Source organism: Anomaloglossus baeobatrachus, chromosome 3, assembly GCF_048569485.1.
Source record: "Anomaloglossus baeobatrachus isolate aAnoBae1 chromosome 3, aAnoBae1.hap1, whole genome shotgun sequence".
NCBI lineage: Eukaryota > Metazoa > Chordata > Amphibia > Anura > Aromobatidae > Anomaloglossus > Anomaloglossus baeobatrachus.
This window is the reverse complement of record NC_134355.1, coordinates 124,301,603-124,324,171: the sequence shown is the minus strand read 5'-3', so window position 1 is coordinate 124,324,171 and position 22,569 is coordinate 124,301,603. Positions and strand designations below refer to the sequence as shown.

The 22,569-nt window shown below is 52.8% G+C and overlaps 1 protein-coding gene across 1 annotated transcript in view; it reads right to left on the bottom strand.

Annotated features, from left to right (window-relative positions):
* Positions 1-298: 298 nt before the first annotated feature.
* Positions 299-22,569, bottom strand: part of EIF4A3 (eukaryotic translation initiation factor 4A3) — a 43,015-nt gene continuing 20,744 nt past the window's right edge. The window contains exons 10-12 of the mRNA XM_075338117.1: positions 1,248-1,355; positions 1,023-1,150; positions 299-523 (exon numbers count right to left, since the gene is read on the bottom strand). Of these exons, the coding sequence (XP_075194232.1) occupies positions 507-523; positions 1,023-1,150; positions 1,248-1,355 (253 nt within the window). The 3' untranslated portion in view covers positions 299-506. The remainder of the gene's footprint in view (positions 524-1,022; positions 1,151-1,247; positions 1,356-22,569) is intronic.

Genomic DNA, 22,569 nt, shown 5'->3' with positions numbered 1-22,569 from the left:
AAGGGAGCATGCTGGGGGCCCTAGTATGGGCCCTCTTTTCTTCCATCCGACATAGTCAGCAGCTGCTGCTGACTAAACAGTGGAGCTATGCGTGTATGTGTGCCTCCTTCGCACAAAGCATGAAAACTGAGGAGCCCGTGATCCCACGGGAGGGTGTATAGCCAGAAGGGGAGGGGCCTTACACTTTTAAGTGTAATACTTTGTGTGGCCTCCGGAGGCAGTAGCTATACACCCAATTGTCTGGGTCTCCCAATTAGGAGCGAAAAAGAAAAATTAAATTAAATAACACATCCTTACGCACAAGGGGGTTTGTATTTTTATTGAAAACTCACCAAATATATTTACAGAGACTTACAATGGGATGCGTTTGGTTCATTGTACTGAAGCTTTAAATACAAGATAGAGATCAGGACAGTAAAATATTCTCTACAAATAAAAACCCGGGCAAAAAAATAAAACATGTTGGTCGATATTTCCATATAATCCTTTCACACAGAAATTCCATTTCAAATCAGATCAGCAACTGTGGAAGAAAAAACAAAAAAACATTAGTGAAAATATAATGCACTCCCATAATCAATGGGTATAATTCTCAACTTGTCAATTAAAGAAAATCTGTCAGCGTAAACTAGTATACCAAAAGTGATAACCGTTTTGTAACCCGATGTATCAGCACTCAGAAATCACGCCTTGAAGACATTTTAAAATTGGTCTGAAAGTGCACTGGGGATCCACTATTGTACTCAAATTCACCAATAGTTTGAGGCGTAAACTCATCCTGACAGATTCACTGAGTGGGCACTGCTCATCCATCCCGTGAATCATTCACAAAAAATGACTGATCAATAGATCAGACTGCGCATTGTTTCACTCCACAAAAGTCAGAATACCTCTATATTAAATGCAGCAATTTCCTAATTTACCCACCATAGCAGACAACTACACTGATAACTGGGAAACTCCCTGCAATGACTGTAGGTGGGCAAACAGGAATATTAGCTTTGGACTAAGGAGATACATACCATTCATAGGCATTTCATCAATCTGAGTAGAGTAGTACTGCTCAATGTCTCGCAAGATACGGATATCATCATTCTTTACAAAGTTAATAGCAACACCTTTCCTTCCGTAACGTCCAGAACGGCCAATTCTGTATTAAAAAAAAAAAAAAGTTATGCATGGCTAGTAAAAAGCTGTAACTAGAGCACATTAAGCACTTTGCACTGGTGATTACATTGAGAACATACCTGTGTATATACAATTCTCTGTTGTTGGGAAGGTCGTAGTTAATGATGAGGGAGACCTGTGGAACATCCAAACCTCTTGCCCAGACATCAGTGGAGATCAGTACTCGACTGTAAAAAGGTGAAAGAACACATAAGATTTATACCCCATCATCGGTTCTCTGAGGCTCTAAGTATTATTATGCCTCATTCTAAATTTGTACACATATGTCAGACATATAACACTGAAAAGGACACATTTTTTGTTCTCTTATTAATGGTGCACAGCTGCGAGTCAATGTGATAGCATCCTTACGTTTTCCACCACCGAGATCTCAAAAATCTTTCTTGTAGGCCAGGACCCATCTTGGAAACCTCAAAGTCTATACCGAGCACTTAGCTGATGAAACTTTATTGGAAAAGGCCACATATTTTGCTGCAGGGAGACAAAATATAAGGTGTAGCCCTCTCCACTAGCTCTCCTCTTTGGATAACAGAGGAAGGGGTCCTGATTATGGTAACCCACCCAACTGATATTCATACACAAGCTGAGGGCAATCCTTCATTAGTAAACCAAGTTCTTGCTCTTCACGGTTCAAATAAGAATGGACTTAATTTTCTCTAGATCATCATTAAAGAAGCACTGCCCCAAACGTTGATTAACCCCTTCACGACCGCGGGCCGTAAAATTACGTCCCTGCGGTCATAACCTTACTGCCCGCGGTCTGCCGACAGCATCATGCTGCGATCGGCACACATCTCAGCTGGTTTTCACAGCTGAGATGTGTGCCTGCTAGGCACAAGCAGAATCGTTATCTGCTCGTGCCGTTTAACCCCTGTAATGGCGCTGTCAATATGTGACAGCGCCATTATAAGCGCGATCGCGGTAACATTTTACTTACCGCCCGATACCGGAAGTCACGTGACGCGATCACGTGACTCCCGATAGTTGTCATGGTAGCACAGGGTCATGTGATGACTCCTGTACTACACCTGACTTGCTTTCACTTTCGCTGTGCCAGTGGCACAGCAAAAGAGAAAGAGCGTATCTGCTGTTTACAGCCTTGTAGCGGTGATCAGCAGATACTGCAGAGTGATCGGAATGCTGATCGCAATAGCCCCCTAGGGGGACTAGTAAAATGAAAAAAAAAAAAAGTTAAAAAAAGTAAAAAAAAAAAAAAACTAAAACGTTCAAATCACCCCCTGTTCGCCCCATTGAAAAGTAAAGGGTTAAAAAAAAATAAAAAATATACACACATTTGGTATCGCTGCGTTCAGAAACGCCCGATCAAAATATAAAATCAATTCATCTGATAAGTATACGGCGTAGCGGCAAAAAAATTCCAAACACCAAAACGACGTTTTTTTGTCGCCACAACTTTTGCCCTATAATGCAATAAGAGGCGATCAAAACGTAGCATCTGCGCAAAAAAGAGAATTTTGTTTACTTACCGTAAATTCTTTTTCTTATAGTTCCGTATTGGGAGACCCATACAATGGGGAACGGTTCAGAGGTTTCTACTCAAATCTCTTCCTAGTCCCCAAAAAGGACGGTTCCTTCCGGCCCATCCTGGATCTCAAGCTTCTCAACAAGCATGTGTGACGGGATGCCATTAGGTCCACGTCCGGAGTGCCCCACTTGCGGCAGATTGACTGAAACACTGCCGGATGCAGGGACCACTCGCCGCCGTCCACGGTTTGACGGCTGAGATAATCTGCCTCCCAGTTTTCCACGCCTGGGATGTGGACTGCGGATATGGTGGACTTGGAGTCCTCCGCCCATTGAAGGATGCGTTGTACCTCCAACATTGCCAGGCGGCTGCGTGTCCCGCCTTGGTGATTGATGTAGGCAACCGCTGTCGTGTTGTCTGACTGGACTCGGATGTGCTTGCCCGCTAATAAATGGTGAAAAGCTAGGAGAGCCAGAAGCACGGCTCGGGTTTCCAGCACATTGATCGAGAGGGCTGACTCGGATGGAGTCCAGGTGCCCTGCGCTCGGTGGTGGAGACATACCGCTCCCCAGCCGGATAGACTGGCATCCGTGGTGAGAATCACCCAGGACGGGACTAGGAAGGAGTGCCCCTGAGACAGAGAGGGGCCGAAGCCACCACTGAAGAGATCTCCTGGTCTGTGGCGACAGAGCCACTAACCTGTGCAAGGAGGAAGGCCGCTTGTTCCAACAGCGGAGAATGTCCAGCTGCAGAGGACGCAGATGGAACTGGGCAAAGGGAACAGCCTCCATTGACGCTACCATCTGACCCAGCACCTGCATCAGGTGCCTGATGGAATAATGGCTGGGCCTCAGCAGAGAGCGCACCGCCAGTTGGAGGGACTGTTGTTTGATTAAGGGCAACTTCACAAGTGCCGGCAGAGTCTCGAACTGCATCCCTAAGTACGTGAGCCTCTGGGTCGGAGTCAGAGTGGATTTTGGCAGATTGACAAGCCACCCGAATTGGGCTAGAGTGGCGAGAGTGAGCGAGACACTCCGCTGACAGTCTGCGCTGGATGAAGCCTTGACAAGAAGGTCGTCCAGGTAAGGAATCACTGCCAACCCCTGTAGGTGCAGAACCGCAACCACTGCTGCCATGACCTTGGTGAATACCCGAGGGGCCGTGGCTAACCCGAAGGGGAGAGCCACGAATTGGAAATGATCCTCTCCGATTGCAAAACGCAGCCAACGCTGGTGAGAAACTGCAATTGGCACATGCAGATAGGCATCTCTGATGTCGATGGATGCCAGGAAAAAGAGAATTTTGTTTACTTACCGTAAATTCTTTTTCTTATAGTTCCGACATGGGAGACCCAGACCATGGGTGTATAGCTTCTGCCTCCGGAGGACACACAAAGTACTACACTAAAAGTGTAGCTCCTCCCTCCGAGCATATACACTCCCCGGATGACAAATCCAACCAGTTTAGTGCAAAAGCTGAAGGAGGACATGCACCCATAAGTAGAGATAGAGTAAAACCCGGAATAACCGGAACCTCTGTCTACAACAACAGCCGGTGAAACCACACGGAACAAGAAAGCTGCCAACAGGCAACAGGGAGGGTGCTGGGTCTCCCATGTCGGAACTATAAGAAAAAGAATTTACGGTAAGTAAACAAAGAAGGGAATTTTGTTACTTACCGTAAATTCCTTTTCTTCTAGCTCCAATTGGGAGACCCAGACGATTGGGTGTATAGCTACTGCCTCCGGAGGCCACACAAAGCATTACACTAAAAAGTGTAAGGCCCCTCCCCTTCTGGCTATACACCCCCCGTGGGATCACGGGCTGCTCAGTTTTAGTGCTAAAGCAAGAAGGAGGAAAGCCAATAACTGGTTTAAACAAATTCAATCCGAAGTAACATCGGAGAACTGAAACCGTTCAACATGAACAACATGTGTACCCGAAAAAACCAAAAATCCCGAAGGAAACAGGGCGGGTGCTGGGTCTCCCAATTGGAGCTAGAAGAAAAGGAATTTACGGTAAGTAACAAAATTCCCTTCTTCTTCGGCGCTCCATTGGGAGACCCAGACGATTGGGACGTCCAAAAGCAGTCCCTGGGTGGGTAAAGTAATACCTCAAGTTAGAGCTGCAAAACAGCCGTCTCCTACGAGGAGGCAACCGCCGCCTGCAGGACTCTTCTACCTAGGCTGGCGTCCGCCGAAGCGTAGGTATGCACCTGATAATGTTTGGTGAAAGTGTGCAGACTCGACCAGGTAGCTGCCTGGCACACCTGTTGAGCCGTAGCCTGGTGTCGTAATGCCCAGGACGCACCCACGGCTCTGGTAGAATGGGCCTTCAGCCCTGATGGAACCGGAAGCCCAGCAGAACGGTAGGCTTCAAGAATTGGTTCCTTGATCCATCGAGCCAGGGTGGATTTGGAAGCCTGCGATCCTTTGCGCTTACCAGCGACAAGGACAAAGAGTGCATCCGAGCGGCGCAGGGGCGCCGTGCGGGAAATGTAGATTCTGAGTGCTCTCACCAGATCCAACAAATGCAAATCCTTTTCATACCGATGAACTGGATGAGGACAAAAGGAAGGTAAGGAGATATCCTGATTGAGATGAAAAGAGGATACCACCTTAGGGAGAAACTCCTGAATCGGGCGCAGCACTACCTTGTCCTGGTGAAAAACCAGGAAGGGAGCTTTGGATGACAGCGCTGCCAGCTCGGATACCCTCCAAAGAGACGTGACCGCTACCAGAAAGGCCACTTTCTGTGAGAGTCGAGAAAGTGAAACATCCTTCAGAGGCTCGAAGGGCGGCTTCTGGAGAGCAACTAGTACCCTGTTCAGATCCCATGGATCTAACGGCCGTTTGTACGGAGGGACGATGTGACAAACCCCCTGCAGGAACGTGCGTACCTGAGGAAGTCGTGCTAGACGCTTTTGAAAAAATACCGATAGCGCTGAGACTTGCCCTTTAAGGGAGCCGAGCGATAAGCCTTTTTCCAAACCAGATTGCAGGAAGGAAAGAAAAGTAGGCAATGCAAATGGCCAGGGGGACACTCCCTGTGCCGAGCACCAGGATAAGAAAATCTTCCACGTTCTGTGGTAGATCTTAGCAGACGTGGGCTTCCTAGCCTGTCTCATGGTGGCCACGACCCCTTGAGATAATCCTGAAGATGCTAGTATCCAGGACTCAATGGCCACACAGTCAGGTTCAGGGCCGTAGAATTCAGATGGAAAAACGGCCCTTGTGACAGTAAGTCTGGCCGGTCTGGTAGCGCCCACGGTTGGCTGACCGTGAGATGCCACAGATCCGGATACCACGACCTTCTCGGCCAGTCTGGGGCGACGAGCAGGACGCGGCGGCAATCGGACCTGATCTTGCGTAGCACTCTGGGCAAGAGTGCCAGAGGGGGAAACACATAGGGCAGTTGGAACTGCGACCAATCTTGCACTAAGGCGTCTGCCGCCAGAGCTCTGTGATCGCGAGACCGTGCCATGAAAGTTGGGACCTTGTTGTTGTGCCGGGACGCCATTAGGTCGACGTCCGGCCTTCCCCAGCGGCGACAGATTTCCTGAAACACGTCCGGGTGAAGGGACCATTCCCCTGCGTCCATACCCTGGCGACTGAGGAAGTCCGCTTCCCAGTTTTCTACGCCGGGGATGTGAACTGCGGATATGGTGGAGGCCGTGGCTTCCACCCACATCAGAATCCGCCGGACTTCCTGGAAGGCTTGCCGACTGCGTGTCCCGCCTTGGTGGTTGATGTATGCCACCGCTGTGGAGTTGTCCGACTGAATTCGGATCTGCTTTCCTTCCAGCCACTGCTGGAAGGCTTGTAGGGCAAGATACACTGCCCTGATTTCCAGAACATTGATCTGAAGGGTGGACTCCTGCTGAGTCCATGTACCCTGAGCCCTGTGGTGGAGAAAAACTGCTCCCCACCCTGACAGACTCGCGTCTGTCGTGACCACCGCCCAGGATGGGGGTAGGAAGGACCTTCCTTGTGATAATGAGGTGGGGAGAAGCCACCATTGAAGAGAGTCCCTGGCCGTCTGGGAAAGGGAGACTTTCCTGTCTAAGGACGTCGACTTCCCGTCCCATTGGCGGAGAATGTCCCATTGAAGTGGGCGCAGATGAAACTGCGCAAACGGGACTGCCTCCATTGCTGCCACCATCTTCCCCAGGAAGTGCATGAGGCGTCTTAAGGGGTGCGACTGGCCTTGAAGGAGAGAGTGCACCCCTGTCTGTAGTGAACGCTGCTTGTCCATCGGAAGCTTCACTGTCGCTGAGAGAGTATGAAACTCCATGCCAAGATATGTTAGTGATTGGGTCGGTGACAGATTTGACTTTGAAAAGTTGATGATCCACCCGAAAGTCTGGAGAGTCTCCAGCGCAACGTTCAGGCTGTGTTGGCATGCCTCTTGAGAGGGTGCCTTGACAAGTAGATCGTCCAAGTAAGGGATCACCGAGTGTCCCTGAGAGTGCAAGACTGCTACCACTGCTGCCATGACCTTGGTGAAAACCCTTGGGGCTGTCGCCAGACCAAATGGCAGGGCTACGAACTGAAGGTGTTCGTCTCCTATAACGAAGCGTAGAAAACGCTGGTGCTCTGGAGCAATCGGCACGTGAAGATAAGCATCTTTGATGTCTATTGATGCAAGGAAATCTCCTTGAGACATCGAGGCAATGACGGAGCGGAGGGATTCCATCCGGAACCGCCTGGTTTTCACGTGCTTGTTGAGCAGTTTTAGGTCCAGAACAGGACGGAAAGAGCCGTCCTTTTTTGGCACCACAAACAGATTGGAGTAAAAACCTTGACCTCGTTCCTGAAGAGGAACAGGGATCACCACTCCCTCTGCCCTTAGAGAGCACACCGCTTGCAGAAGAGCATCGGCTCGGTCGGGATGTGGGGAAGTTCTGAAGAACCGAGGCGGAGGACGAGAACTGAACTCTATCCGGTACCCGTGAGACAAAATGTCTGTTACCCACCGGTCTTTGACCTGTGGCAGCCAAATGCCGCAAAAGCGGGAGAGCCTGCCACCGACCGAGGATGCGGAGAGAGGAGGCCGAAAGTCATGAGGCAGCCGGCTTGGAAGCGGTCCCTCCGGCTGCTTTCTTTGGGCGTGAGTGAGTCCGCCAGGAATCCGAGCTCCTCTGCTCCTTCTGAGTCCTTTTGGACGAGGAGAATTGGGTCCTGCCCGAACCTCGAAAGGACCGAAACCTCGACTGTCCCTTCCACTGTTGAGGTTTGCTTGATCTGGGCTGGGGTAAGGAAGAGTCCTTACCCTTGGACTGTTTAATGATTTCCGCCAATTGCTCACCAAACAGCCTGTCTTGAGATAATGGCAAACTGGTTAAGCACTTTTTGGAAGCAGAATCTGCTTTCCATTCCTTTAACCATAAGGCTCTGCGTAAAACCACCGAGTTGGCGGACGCCATTGACGTACGGCTGGTAGAGTCCAAGACCGCATTGATAGCGTAAGTCGCAAACGCAGACATTTGCGAGGTCAAGGACGCCACTTGCGGCACTGATGGACGTATGATAGAGTCCACCTGCGCCAGACCAGCTGAAATAGCTTGGAGTGCCCACACGGCTGCGAATGCTGGAGCAAACGACGCGCCGATAGCTTCATAGATTTCAACCAAAGGTCCATCTGTCTGTCATTGGCATCTTTAAGTGAAGCCCCATCTTCCACTGCAACTATGGATCTAGCCGCAAGCCTGGAGATTGGGGGGTCCACCTTTGGACACTGGGTCCAGCGTTTGACCACGTCAGGGGGAAAGGGATAACGTGTATCCTTAAGACGTTTGGAGAAACGCTTATCTGGATAAGCATGGTGTTTCTGGACTGCTTCTCTGAAGTCCGCGTGGTCCAGAAAAGAGCTCAATTTACGTTTGGGATACCTAAAATGGAATTTCTCCTGCTGTGCTGCTGCCTCCTCCGCTGGAGGAGAAATATCCAGCAGTCTATTGATGGCCGCTATAAGATCATTCACCATGGCGTCACCATCAGGGGTATCCAGGTTGAGAGCAGTCTCAGGATTAGACTCCTGATCACCTAGTTCTGTCTCATCATCCAGAGAATCCTCTCGCTGAGACCCTGACCAGCGTGATGACGCCGAGGGTCTCTCCCAGCGAGCTCGCTTAGGCTGCCTGGGACTGTCGTCCGAGTCAGAGCCTTCAGCCTGTGATGCCTGGGACCCCCTTGGAGCACGGATTAGTTCCAGCTGAGGGGGACCGGGGAACATTGAATCAGCAGTGCCCATGGTCTGAGTGACCGGCCTGGACTGCAAGGTTTCTAGAATTTTTGTCATAGTCACAGACATCTTATCAGCAAAAACTGCAAACTCTGTCCCCGTCACCGGGGCAGGGTTCACAGGCGTCTCTGCCTGGGCCACTACTAGCATAGACTCCGGCTGACGAAGTGGCACAGGGACCGAACATTGCACACAATGGGGGTCAGTGGAAGAAGAAGGAAATTTTGTTACTTACCGTAAATTCCTTTTCTTCTAGCTCCTATTGGGAGACCCAGACGATCGGGTGTATAGCACTGCCTCCGGAGGCCACACAAAGCATTACACTAAAAAGTGTAAGGCCCCTCCCCTTCTGGCTATACACCCCCAGTGGGATCACTGGCTCACCAGTTTTAGTGCAAAAGCAAAAAGGAGGAAAGCCAAGAACTGGTTTAAACAAATTCACTCCGAAGTAACATCGGAGAACTGAAAACCATTCAACATGAACAACATGTGTACCCGAAAAACAACCAAAAATCCCGAAGGACAACAGGGCGGGTGCTGGGTCTCCCAATAGGAGCTAGAAGAAAAGGAATTTACGGTAAGTAACAAAATTCCCTTCTTCTTCGGCGCTCCATTGGGAGACCCAGACGATTGGGACGTCCAAAAGCTGTCCCTGGGTGGGTAAAGAAATACCTCATGTTAGAGCTGCAAAGACAGCCCTCCCCTACGGGGAGGCAACTGCCGCCTGCAGGACTCCCCTACCTAGGCTGGCGTCCGCCGAAGCATAGGTATGCACCTGATAATGTTTGGTGAAAGTGTGCAGACTCGACCAGGTAGCTGCCTGGCACACCTGTTGAGCCGTAGCCTGGTGTCGTAATGCCCAGGACGCACCCACGGCTCTGGTAGAATGGGCCTTCAGCCCTGATGGAACCGGAAGCCCAGCAGAACGGTAGGCTTCAAGAATTGGTTCTTTGATCCACCGAGCCAGGGTGGCTTTGGAAGCCTGCGACCCTTTGCGCTTACCAGCGACAAGGACAAAGAGTGCATCCGAGCGGCGCAGGGGCGCCGTGCGGGAAATGTAGATTCTGAGTGCTCTCACCAGATCCAACAAATGTAAATCCTTTTCATACCGATGAACTGCATGCGGATAAAAGGAAGGCAAGGAGATATCCTGATTAAGATGAAAAGAGGATACCACTTTAGGGAGAAACTCCTGAATGGGGCGCAGCACTACCTTGTCCTGGTGGAACACCAGGAAAGGAGCTTTGGATGACAGCGCTGCTAGTTCAGACACTCTCCGAAGAGACGTGACCGCTACCAGAAAGGCCACTTTCTGTGAGAGTCGAGAAAGTGACACATCCCTTAGAGGCTCGAAGGGCGGCTTCTGGAGAGTAACAAGGACCTTGTTTAGATCCCACGGATCTAAAGGCCGCCTGTACGGAGGTACGATATGACAAACCCCCTGCAGGAACGTGCGCACCTGAGAAAGTCGTGCTAGACGCTTCTGAAAAAACACGGATAGTGCCGAGACTTGCCCTTTAAGGGAGCCGAGCGACAAGCCCTTTTCCAACCCAGCTTGCAGGAAGGAAAGAAAGACAGGTAACGCGAATGGCCAGGGAGATACTCCTTGTGCAGAGCACCAGGATAAGAAAATCTTCCACGTTCTGTGGTAGATCTTAGCAGACGTGGACTTCCTAGCCTGTCTCATGGTGGCAACGACCCCTTGGGATAATCCTGAAGACGCTAGGATCCAGGATTCAATGGCCACACAGTCAGGTTCAGGGCCGCAGAATTCCGATGGAAAAACGGCCCTTGGGACAGTAAGTCTGGACGGTCTGGTAGTGCCCACGGTTGGCCGACCGTGAGATGCCACAGATCCGGGTACCACGACCTCCTCGGCCAGTCTGGGGCGACGAGTATGACGCGGCCGCAATCGGATCTGAACTTGCGTAACACTCTGGGCAAGAGTGCCAGAGGTGGAAACACATAAGGGAGCCGGAACTGCGACCAATCTTGCACCAAGGCGTCTGCCGCCAGAGCTCTTTGATCGCGAGACCGCGCTATGAAGGTCGGGACCTTGTTGTTGTGCCGAGACGCCATTAGGTCGACGTCCGGCACCCCCCAGCGGCGGCAGATTTCCTGAAACACGTCCGGGTGAAGGGACCATTCCCCTGCGTCCATGCCCTGGCGACTGAGGAAGTCTGCTTCCCAGTTTTCTACGCCCGGGATGTGAACCGCTGATATGGTGGATGCTCTTTCCTCCACCCACATCAGAATCCGCCTGACTTCCTGGAAGGCTTGCCGACTGCGTGTCCCTCCTTGGTGGTTGATGTATGCCACCGCTGTGGAGTTGTCCGACTGAATTCGGATCTGCTTTCCTTCCAGCCACTGCTGGAAGGCTAATGGGGCAAGATACACTGCCCTGATTTCCAGAACATTGATCTGAAGGGTGGACTCCTGCTGAGTCCACGTCCCTTGAGCCCTGTGGTGGAGAAAAACTGCTCCCCACCCTGACAGACTCGCGTCTGTCGTGACCACTGCCCAGGATGGGGGCAGGAATGATCTTCCCTGCGTTAATGAGGTGGGAAGGAGCCACCATAGCAGAGAATCCTTGGCCGTCTGAGAAAGGGAGACTTTCCTGTCTAGGGAAGTTGTCTTCCCGTCCCACTGGCGGAGAATGTCCCATTGAAGTGGACGCAGATGAAACTGCGCGAACGGGACTGCCTCCATTGCTGCCACCATCTTCCCTAGGAAGTGCATGAGGCGCCTTAAGGGGTGCGACTGACCCTGAAGGAGAGACTGCACCCCTGTCTGTAGTGACCGCTGCTTGTCCAGCGGAAGCTTCACTATCGCTGAGAGAGTATGAAACTCCATGCCAAGATACGTTAGTGATTGAGTCGGTGCCAGGTTTGACTTTGAAAAGTTGATGATCCACCCGAAAGTCTGGAGAGTCTCCAGCGCAACATTCAGGCTGTGTTGGCATGCCTCTTGAGAGGGTGCTTTGACAAGTAGATCGTCTAAGTAAGGGATCACCGAATGACCCTGAGAATGCAAGACTGCTACCACTGCCGCCATGACCTTGGTGAAAACCCGTGGGGCTGTCGCCAGACCAAATGGCAGAGCTACGAACTGGAGATGGTCGTCTCCTATCACGAAACGTAGGAAACGTTGGTGCTCTGTAGCAATCGGCACGTGGAGATAAGCATCTTTGATGTCTATTGATGCAAGGAAATCTCCTTGAGACATTGAGGCAATGACAGAGCGGAGGGATTCCATCCGGAACCGCCTGGCGTTCACATGCTTGTTGAGCAGCTTTAGGTCCAGAACAGGACGGAACGAGCCGTCCTTTTTTGGAACCACGAAGAGATTGGAGTAAAAACCTTGCCCTTGTTCCTGCAGAGGAACAGGGATCACCACTCCTTCTGCTTTTAGTGAGCACACCGCCTACAGAAGGGCATCTGCTCGGTCGGGATGTGGGGAGGTTCTGAAGAACCGAGGCGGAGGACGAGAATTGAATTCTATCCTGTACCCGTGAGACAAAATGTCTGCTACCCACCGGTCTTTGACCTGTGGCAGCCAAATGTCGCAAAAGCGGGAGAGCCTGCCACCGACCGAGGATGCGGAGGGCTGAGGCCGAAAGTCATGAGGCAGCCGCCTTGGAAGCGGTTCCTCCGGTTGCTTTCTTGGGGCGTGACTGAGCCCGCCAGGAATCTGAGCTCCTTTGCTCCTTCTGAGTCCCTTTGGACGAGGAGAAATGGGTCTTGCTGGAGCCTCGAAAGGACCGAAACCTCGACTGCCACTTCCTCTGTTGAGGTTTGCTTGATCTGGGCTGGGGTAAGGAGGAGTCCTTACCCTTGGATTGCTTAATAATTTCAGCCAATTGTTCACCAAACAGTCTATCTACAGATAGCGGCAAGCTGGTTAAACATTTTTTGGAAGCAGAATCCGCTTTCCATTCCTTTAACCACAAGGCTCTGCGCAAGACAACAGAGTTGGCAGACGCAATTGAGGTACGGCTTGTAGAGTCCAGGACAGCGTTGATAGCGTAAGTCGCAAACGCAGACATTTGCGAGGTTAGGGACGCTACTCGCGGCACTGCTGGACATATGATAGAGTCCACCTGTGCCAGGCCAGCTGAAATAGCTTGGAGTGCCCACACGGCCGCGAATGCTGGAGCAAACGACGCGCCAATAGCTTCATAGACAGACTTTAACCAAAGGTCCATCTGTCTGTCATTGGCATCTTTAAGTGAAGCCCCATCTTCCACTGCAACTATGGATCTAGCTGCAAGCCTGGAGATTGGGGGATCCACCTTTGGACACTGGGTCCAGCGTTTGACCACGTCAGGGGGAAAGGGATAACGTGTATCCTTAAGACGTTTGGAGAAACGCTTATCTGGGTAGGCATGGTGTTTCTGGACTGATTCTCTGAAGTCAGCGTGGTCCAGAAAAGTACTCAGTTTAGGCTTGGGATACCTGAAATGGAACTTCTCCTGCTTTGCAGCTGCCTCCTCTGCAGAAGGGGCTGGGGGAGAAATATCCAACAGTCTATTGATGGCCGCTATAAGGTCATTTACCATGGCGTCACCATCAGGAGTATCCAGATTGAGAGCGGTTTCAGGATTAGACTCCTGATCACCCTCCTCTGTCTCATCATGTAGAGACTCTCCTCGCTGAGACCCTGATCCGCGTGATGACGTGGGGGGCCTCTCCCAGCGAGCACGCTTAGGCTGCCTGGGACTGTCATCTGAATCAGAGCCGTCAGGCTGAGATGCCTGGGACCCCCTTGAAGCACTGATTAACTCCAACTGAGGGGGACCGGGGAACATTGCCGCAGCAGTGTCCATGGACTGAGTAACTGGCCTGGCCTGCAAGGTCTCTAGGATTTTTGTCATAGTGACAGACATCCTGTCAGCAAAAACAGCAAACTCTGTCCCCGTCACCGGGACAGGGTTCACCGGCGACTCTGCCTGGGCCACCACCACCATAGGCTCCGGCTGACGAAGTGGCACAGGGACCGAACATTGCACACAATGGGGGTCATTGTAACCTGCCGGTAGATTAGCCCCACAAGCGGCACAAGCAGCGTTCACAGCCTGTGTCTTGGCACCCTTGCGTTTTGCAGATGACATGTTGTCGTCTCCTCAGAGCAATAGGGGTAGACAGCCAAGAAGCGACCTTACAGTGCAATATATATAGATATATCTGGTACAGGAAAAAGTACACCAAATAACACTGTGGCACTAGTGGGGCCAGCACGAATGTGCTGCTTACCGCCCGCTTAACGCGGGTGTGTGGTCGCCAGAAATCCCTTGTCTGGGTCTCCCAGAGCCTGTGTCCGTTCCCCAGCTAGACTGCATGCAGGAATGGCTGCCGGCGTCTCTGTGGAGGGGGGGCGGGCCCTGGGTGTGCTCAGACAAAAAGCGGGAAACCTGCGTCCCACTGTGCCCAGTGAGAGGGCTGGAGCATGTAAATAAGGCTCCAGCCCTCGGCGCTGACGATTGCACAACGCCTGTCCCTGATTGACAGGGAGGGGGCGGGAACGAAGCGGAGCTAGGCCGCAAAAGCCGGGGACTAGATTTATAAGCGCCGCCGTCGTAAAAGCACGGTCGGCGCTAAGTCCCCGGCGCACTACAAGTCCCAGCCGCGCCGCCGCTCCCAGAGCGGCCGGCGCGGTAGTTCCCAACACATAAAGTCACTCAGCCAAACTGCAGTGACTCAAACCCCAGCGCGCAGCGCTACTGTCCCCGGCGCACTAGCACACCCAGCAAGTCTGGAGTGTGCGCGGCCAGTCCATAGGGGGACACAGAGTACCTGAATGTTGCAGGGCCTTGTCCCTGAACGGTACCCCGGCTCCTTATCCAGCAGGTGCAATGGGTCTGTGGACGGAGCCCGGCCTCAGGGCTTGGAGGCCGGTAAGATCCCACTTCCTCAGAGCCCCACAGGGGGATGGGGAAGGAAAACAGCATGTGGGCTCCCGCCTCCGTACCCGCAATGGGTACCTCAACCTTACAAACCGCAAGTGGGGTGAGAAGGGAGCATGCTGGGGGCCCTAGTATGGGCCCTCTTTTCTTCCATCCGACATAGTCAGCAGCTGCTGCTGACTAAACAGTGGAGCTATGCGTGGATGTCTGACCTCCTTCGCACAAAGCAGAAAACTGGTGAGCCAGTGATCCCACTGGGGGTGTATAGCCAGAAGGGGAGGGGCCTTACACTTTTTAGTGTAATGCTTTGTGTGGCCTCCGGAGGCAGTGCTATACACCCGATCGTCTGGGTCTCCCAATGGAGCGCCGAAGAAATTCTCTTTTTCTTCATCGTTCCTTATGGGAGAGCCAGACCATGGGACGTCTCAAAGCAGTCCATGGGTGGGAATAAACAGAAACTGAGAAGTAGGCAAACCTAACTTCACAAATGGGCGACAGCCGTCCGAAGGATGCGTCTGCACAAGCTCGCATCTGCCGAAGCATGAGCATGCACTTGGTAGTGCTTCGAAAGGGTGTGCAGACTAGACCAAGTGGCAGCCTGACAGACCTGCTGAGCCGTAGCCCAAGAGGCACCGACAGCTCTGGTCGAGTGCGCCTTAATCCCCGGCGGGGGTGGCCCCTGAGAACATTGGTAGGCATCGGATATGGCCGACCTAATCCAACGAGCTAGGGTCGGTTTAGAAGCCGAGAGACCCTTGCGCTGACCTGTGGTCAGCACAAAAAGAGAGGTGCACCGCCTAAGAACAGCGGTGCGTGACACATAGATCCAGAGCGTCCGCACCAAATCTAAAGCATGCAACGCTTTCTCAAAGCGATGCACAGGGGCCGAACAAAGGGAAGACAATGAAATGTCCTGGTTAAGGTGGAAAGGAGACACCACCTTAGGGAGAAGGCCCGGAGTCGGACGGAGAACCACCTTGTCTTGGCGAAAAAAAACAAAAAGGGTGACTCCGAAGAGAGCACAGTCAAATCAGAGACTCTCCTGAGAGAAATTATGGCCACCAGAAAAACCACTTTTCTGTGAAAGACGAAACAACGAAACTTCCCTAAGAGGCTCAAAGGGGGGTTTCTGTAAGGCCGTGAGGACCAGATTAAGGTCTCAGGGATCCAGAGGCCGCCGGTAAGGCGGAATGAAGTGAGATGCGCCCTGCATGAAGGTGCGCACCTGGGCCAGCCGGGCGATACGCCGCTGGAGCAACGCTGACAGAGCCGAGACCTGTCCCTTGAGGGAATTGAGGGACAGTCCTAGCTGCAGACCGGACTGTAGAAAGGACAGGATGGTCGGCAAGGAAAAACGGCCAAGGGGCATGGCCGGAAGAACGACACCAGGACAGGAAAATTCTCCAAATCCTGTGGTAAATCCTGGCCGAGGAAGACTTCCGAGCCTGAGTCATAGTGAAGATGACCTCGGAAGGAAAGCCTGAAGCCATAAGGATTCAGGGCTCAAGAGCCACGCCGTCAATCTGAGAGCCGCAGAATTCTGGCGGAAAACGGACCCGGTGAGAGAAGGTATGGGCGGTCCGGGAGATGCCACGGCACCTCTACGGACAGACGGAGCAGGTCTGGGAACCAAGCTCGCCTGGGCCAGTCTGGGGCGATGAGTACGACCCGACGGCCCTCCATTCTGATCTTGCGCAGGACTCTGGGCAAGAGAGCTAGAGGGGGAAACACGTAGGCCAGACGGAACTGGGACCAATCCTGAACCAGCACGTCCGCCGCCAAGGCCTGAGGATCGTGGGAGCGAGCCACGTAAACCGGGACCTTGTTGTCGTGCCGGGATGCCATTAGATCCACTTCCGGAGTGCCCCACTTGCGACAGATTGACCGGAACACTGCCGGATGCAGGGCCCACTCGCCGCTGTCCACGGTTTGACGGCTGAGATAATCTGCCTCCCAGTTTTCAACGCCTGGGATGTGGACTGCGGATATGGTGGACTTGGAGTCCTCCGTCCACTGAAGGAATACGTTGAACTTCCAACATTGCTAGGCGGCTGCGAGTCCCGCCTTGGTGATTGAAGTAGGCAACTGCTATCGCGTTGTCTGTCTGGACTCGAATGTGCTTGCCCACCGACAGGTGGTGAAAAACTACGAGAGCTAGGAGTACAGCCCTGATTTCCAGCACATTGATTGAGAGGGCTGATTCGGACGGAGTCCAAGTGCCCTGTGCTCGGTGGTGGAGAAACACTGCTCCCCAGCCGGATAGACTGGCATCCGTGGTGAGAATCACCCAGGACGGGGCCAGAAAGGAGCGTCCCTGGGACAGAGAGAGGGGCCGAAGCCACCACTAAAGAGAGCTCCTGGTCTGTGGCGACAGAGCCACCAGCCTGTGCAAAGAAGAGGTCCGCTTGTCCCAACAGCGGAGAATCTCCAGCTGCAGGGGACGCACATGGGACTGGCAAAGGGAACCGCTTCCATTGACGCCACCATCTGACCCAGCACCTGATGGAATGACGGCGGAGCCTCAGCAGAGAGCGAACCGCCAGATGAAGGGACTGCTGTTTGACTAAGGGCAGCTTCACAAGTGCCAGCAGAGTCTCGAATTGCATCCCTAGGGACGCAAGGTCCTGGGTCGGAGTCAGAGTGGACTTGCAAGCGTGGCGAGAGTGAGCGAGACACTCCGCTGAGAGTGAGCGAGACACTCCACTGACAGTCTGCACTGGATGAAGCCTTGCTAGAAGGTCGTCCAGGAGAGGAATCACTACCAACCCCTGGAGGTGCAGAACCGCAACCACTGCTGCCATGACCTTGTGAATACACGAGGGGTCGTGGCGAACCCGAAGGGAAGAGCCACGAATTGGAAATGTTCCTCTCCGATTACAAAACGTAGCCAACGCTGGTGTGTTCCTCTCAGAAACTGCGGTTGGCACAAGCAGAAAGACATCTCTGATGTCGATGGATGCTAAGAAATCTCCTTGGGTCATTGACTGATCGCAGAGATTCCATGCAAAAAAGCCGCACCTGACATGCTTGTTGAGAAGCTTGAGATCCAGGTCGGAAAGCACCGTCCTTTTCGGGGACTAGGAAGAGATTTGAGTAGAAATCTCAGAACCGTTCCCAGTCGGGAACTGGTACAATTACTCCATTGGCCTGCAAGAATGCCACGGCCTGTGAGAAGGCGGCGGCCTTGGAGCAGGGGGGAGTTGATAGAAAAGAAGGGAATTTTGTTTACTTACCGTAAATTCCTTTTCTTCTAGCTCCAATTGGGAGACCCAGACAATTGGGTGTATAGGCTATGCCTCCGGAGGCCGCACAAAGTATTACACTCAAAAGTGTTAAGCCCCTCCCCTTCTGCCTATACACCCCCCGTGCTCCCACGGGCTCCTCAGTTTTGGTGCAAAAGCAAGAAGGAGGAAAAAGAATTATAAACTGGTTTAAAGTAACTTCAATCCGAAGGAATATCGGAGAACTGAAACCATTCAACATGAACAACATGTGTACACAAAAAAACAGGGGCGGGCGCTGGGTCTCCCAATTGGAGCTAGAAGAAAAGGAATTTACGGTAAGTAAACAAAATTCCCTTCTTTGTCGCTCCATTGGGAGACCCAGACAATTAGGACGTCCAAAAGCAGTCCCTGGGTGGGTAAAATAATACCTCGTAAGAGAGCCGTAAAACGGCCTCTTCCTACAGGTGGGCAACCGCCGCCTGAAGGACTCGTCTACCTAGGCTGGCATCCGCCGAAGCATAGGTATGCACCTGATAGTGTTTCGTGAAAGTGTGCAGGCTCGACCAGGTAGCCGCCTGACACCTGCTGAGCCGTAGCCTGGTGCCTCAAAGCCCAGGACGCGCCCACGGCTCTGGTAGAATGGGCCTTCAGCCCTGAGGGAACCGGAAGCCCAGCCGAACGGTAGGCTTCGAGAATTGGCTCCTTGATCCACCGAGCCAAGGTTGATTTGGAAGCCTGTGACCCTTTACGCTGGCCAGCGACAAGGACAAAGAGTGCATCCGAGCGGCGCAGGGGCGCCGTACAAGAAATGTAGAGTCTGAGTGCTCTCACCAGATCTAACAAGTGCAAATCCTTTTCACATTGGTGAACTGGATGAGAACAAAAAGAAGGTAAGGAGATATCCTGATTGAGATGAAAGGGGGATACCACCTTAGGGAGAAATTCCGGAACCGGACGCAGAACCACCTTGTCCTGGTGAAAAACCAGGAAAGGGGCTTTGCATGACAGCGCTGCTAGCTCAGACACTCTCCGAAGTGAAGTGACTGCTACTAGAAAAACCACTTTCTGCGAAAGGCGTGAGAGAGAAATATCTCTCATTGGCTCGAATGGTGGTTTCTGAAGAACCAGCAGCACCCTGTTCAGATCCCAGGGTTCTAACGGCCGCTTGTAAGGAGGAACGATGTGACAAACCCCCTGCAGGAACGTGCGTACCTGTGGAAGTCTGGCTAGGCGCTTCTGGAAAAACACAGAGAGCGCTGAGACTTGTCCCTTAAGGGAGCCGAGCGACAAACCCTTTTCCAGTCCAGATTGAAGGAAGGACAGAAAAGTGGGCAAGGCAAAAGGCCAGGGAGAAAAACCCTGAGCAGAGCACCACGACAGGAAAATTTTCCACGTCCTGTGGTAGATCTTGGCGGACGTTGGTTTCCTAGCCTGTCTCATAGTGGCAATGACGTCTTGAGATAACCCTGAAGACGCTAGGATCCAGGACTCAATGGCCACACAGTCAGGTTGAGGGCCGCAGAATTCAGATGGAAAAACGGCCCTTGAGATAGCAAGTCTGGTCGGTCTGGTAGTGCCCACGGTTGGCCGACCGTGAGATGCCACAGATCCGGGTACCACGACCGCCTCGGCCAGTCTGGAGCGACGAGGATGACGCGGCGGCAGTCGGCCCTGATCTTGCGTAACACTCTGGGCAACAGTGCCAGCGGAGGAAACACATAAGGGAGCTGAAACTGCGACCAATCCTGAACTAAGGCGTCTGCCGCCAGAGCTCTGGGATCTTGAGACCGTGCCATGAATGTCGGGACCTTGTTGTTGTGCCGGGACGCCATGAGGTCGACGTCCGGCACCCCCCAGCGGCAACAGATCTCCTGAAACACGTCCGGGTGAAGGGACCATTCCCCTGCGTCCATGCCCTGGCGACAGATAATCTGCTTCCCAGTTTTCCACGCCTGGAATGTGAACTGCAGAGATGGTGGAGGCCGTGGCTTCCACCCACATCAAAATCCGCCGGACTTCCTGGAAGGCTTGCCGACTGCGTGTGCCGCCTTGGTGGTTGATGTATGCCACCGCTGTGGAATTGTCAGACTGAATTCTGATCTGCTTGCCTTCCAGCCACTGCTGGAACGCTTTCAGGGCAAGATACACTGCCCGTATTTCCAGAACATTGATCTGAAGCGAGGACTCTTGCTGGGTCCACGTACCCTGAGCCCTGTGGTGGAGAAAAACCGCTCCCCACCCTGACAGACTCGCGTCCGTCGTGACCACCTCCCAGGATGGGGGTAGGAAGGATTTCCCTTTCGATAATGAAGTGGGAAGAAGCCACCACCGAAGGGAAGCTTTGGTCGCCTGAGAGAGGGAGACGTTCCTGTCGAGGGACGTCGGCTTCCTGTTCCATTTGCGTAGGATGTCCCATTGAAGAGGACGCAGGTGAAACTGCGCGAAAGGAACTGCCTCCATTGCTGCCACCATCTTCCCCAGGAAGTGCATGAGGCGCCTCAAGGGGTGTGACTGGCCTTGAAGGAGAGATTGTACCCCTGTCTGTAGTGACCGCTGCTTGATCAGCGGAAGCTTCACTATCGCTGAGAGGGTATGAAACTCCATGCCAAGGTATGTGAGCGATTGGGCCGGTGTCAGATTTGACTTTGGAAAATTGATGATCCACCCGAAACTCTGGAGAGTCTCCAGGGTAGCGTCGAGGCTGTGTTGGCATGCCTCTTGAGAGGGTGCCTTGATCAGGAGATCGTCCAAGTAAGGGATCACCGAGTGACCCTGAGAGTGGAGGACCGCTACTACAGTAGCCATAACCTTGGTGAAAACCCGTGGGGCTGTTGCCAGGCCGAACGGCAGTGCCACGAACTGCAGGTGTTCGTTTTCTATGGCGAAGCGCAAGAAGCGCTGGTGCTCTGGAGCAATCGGTACGTGGAGATAAGCATCTTTGATATCGATCGATGCAAGGAAATCTCCTTGGGACATTGAGGCGATGACGGAGCGGAGGGATTCCATCCGGAACCGCCTGGTCGTTACGTGTTTGTTGAGAAGTTTCAGGTCCAGGACAGGACGGAAAGACCCGTCCTTCTTTGGGACCACAAACAAGTTGGAGTAAAAACCGTGGCCCTGTTGCTGAAGAGGAACAGGGATCACCACTCCTTCTACCTTCAGAGTGCCCAGCGCCTGCAGAAGAGCCTCGGCTCGCTCGGGAGGCGGGGATGACCTGAAGAATCGAGTCGGGGGACGAGAGGTGAACTCTATCTTGTAACCGTGAGACAGAATGTCTCTCACCCAACGGTCTTTTACCCGTGGAAGCCAGGCGTCGCAAAAGCGGGAGAGCCTGCCACCGACCGAAGATGCGGAGTGAGGAGGCCGAAAGTCATGAGGAAGCCGCTTTGGTAGCGGCACCTCCGGTGGCCTTTTTAGGACGTGACTTAGACCACCATGCGTCAGAGTTCCTTTGATCTTTCTGAGGCCTTTTGGACGAGGAGAATTGGGACCTGCCCGCGCCCCGAAAGGACCGAAACCTCGACTGCCCCTTCCTCTGTTGGGGCATGTTCGGTTTGGGCTGGGGTAAGGATGTATCCTTTCCCTTGGATTGTTTGATGATTTCATCCAAAACGCTCGCCAAACAATCGGTCGCCAGAAATTGGCAAACTGGTTAAGCGCTTTTTGGAAACAGAATCTGCCTTCCATTCCCGTAGCCACAAGGCCCTGCGGAGTACCACCGAATTGGCGGCTGCAACCGCCGTACGGCTCGCAGAGTCCAGGACAGCATTAATAGCGTAAGACGCAAATGCCGACGTCTGAGTGGTTATGGACGCCACCTGTGGCGCGGACGTGCGTGTGGCTGCGTCAATTTGCGCTTGACCTGCTGAGATAGCTTGTAGCGCCCATACGGCTGCGAACGCTGGGGCAAAAGAAGCGCCGATAGCTTCATAGATGGATTTCAACCAGAGTTCCATCTGCCTGTCAGTGGCATCTTTGAGTGAAGCCCCATCTTCCACTGCAAGTATGGATCTAGCTGCCAGTCTGGAGACTGGAGGATCCACTTTGGGACACTGAGCCCAACTTTTGACCACGTCAGGGGGAAAAGGATAACGTGTATCCTTAAGGCGCTTAGAAAAACGCTTATCTGGACAAGCATGGTGATTCTGGACTGCCTCTCTGAAATCAGAGTGGTCCAGAAACATACTCTGTGTACGCTTGGGAAACCTGAAACGGAATTTCTCCTGCTGAGAAGCTGACTCCTCCACCGGAGGAGCTGAGGGAGAAATATCCAACATACGATTGATGGACGCAATAAGGTCGTTCACTATGGCGTCCCCGTCCGGAGTATCAAGATTGAGAGCGGCCTCAGGATCAGAATCCTGATCAACTGTCTCCGCATCATCAACCAGAGATTCCCCCCTCTGAGACCCTGCACAATATGATGATGTCGAGGGAAAATCTAAGCGAGCTCGCTTAGTCGGTCTGGGGCTGGGGTCTGTGTCAGAACCCTCAGCCTGGGATCCATGAGATACCCCGGGAGGACAT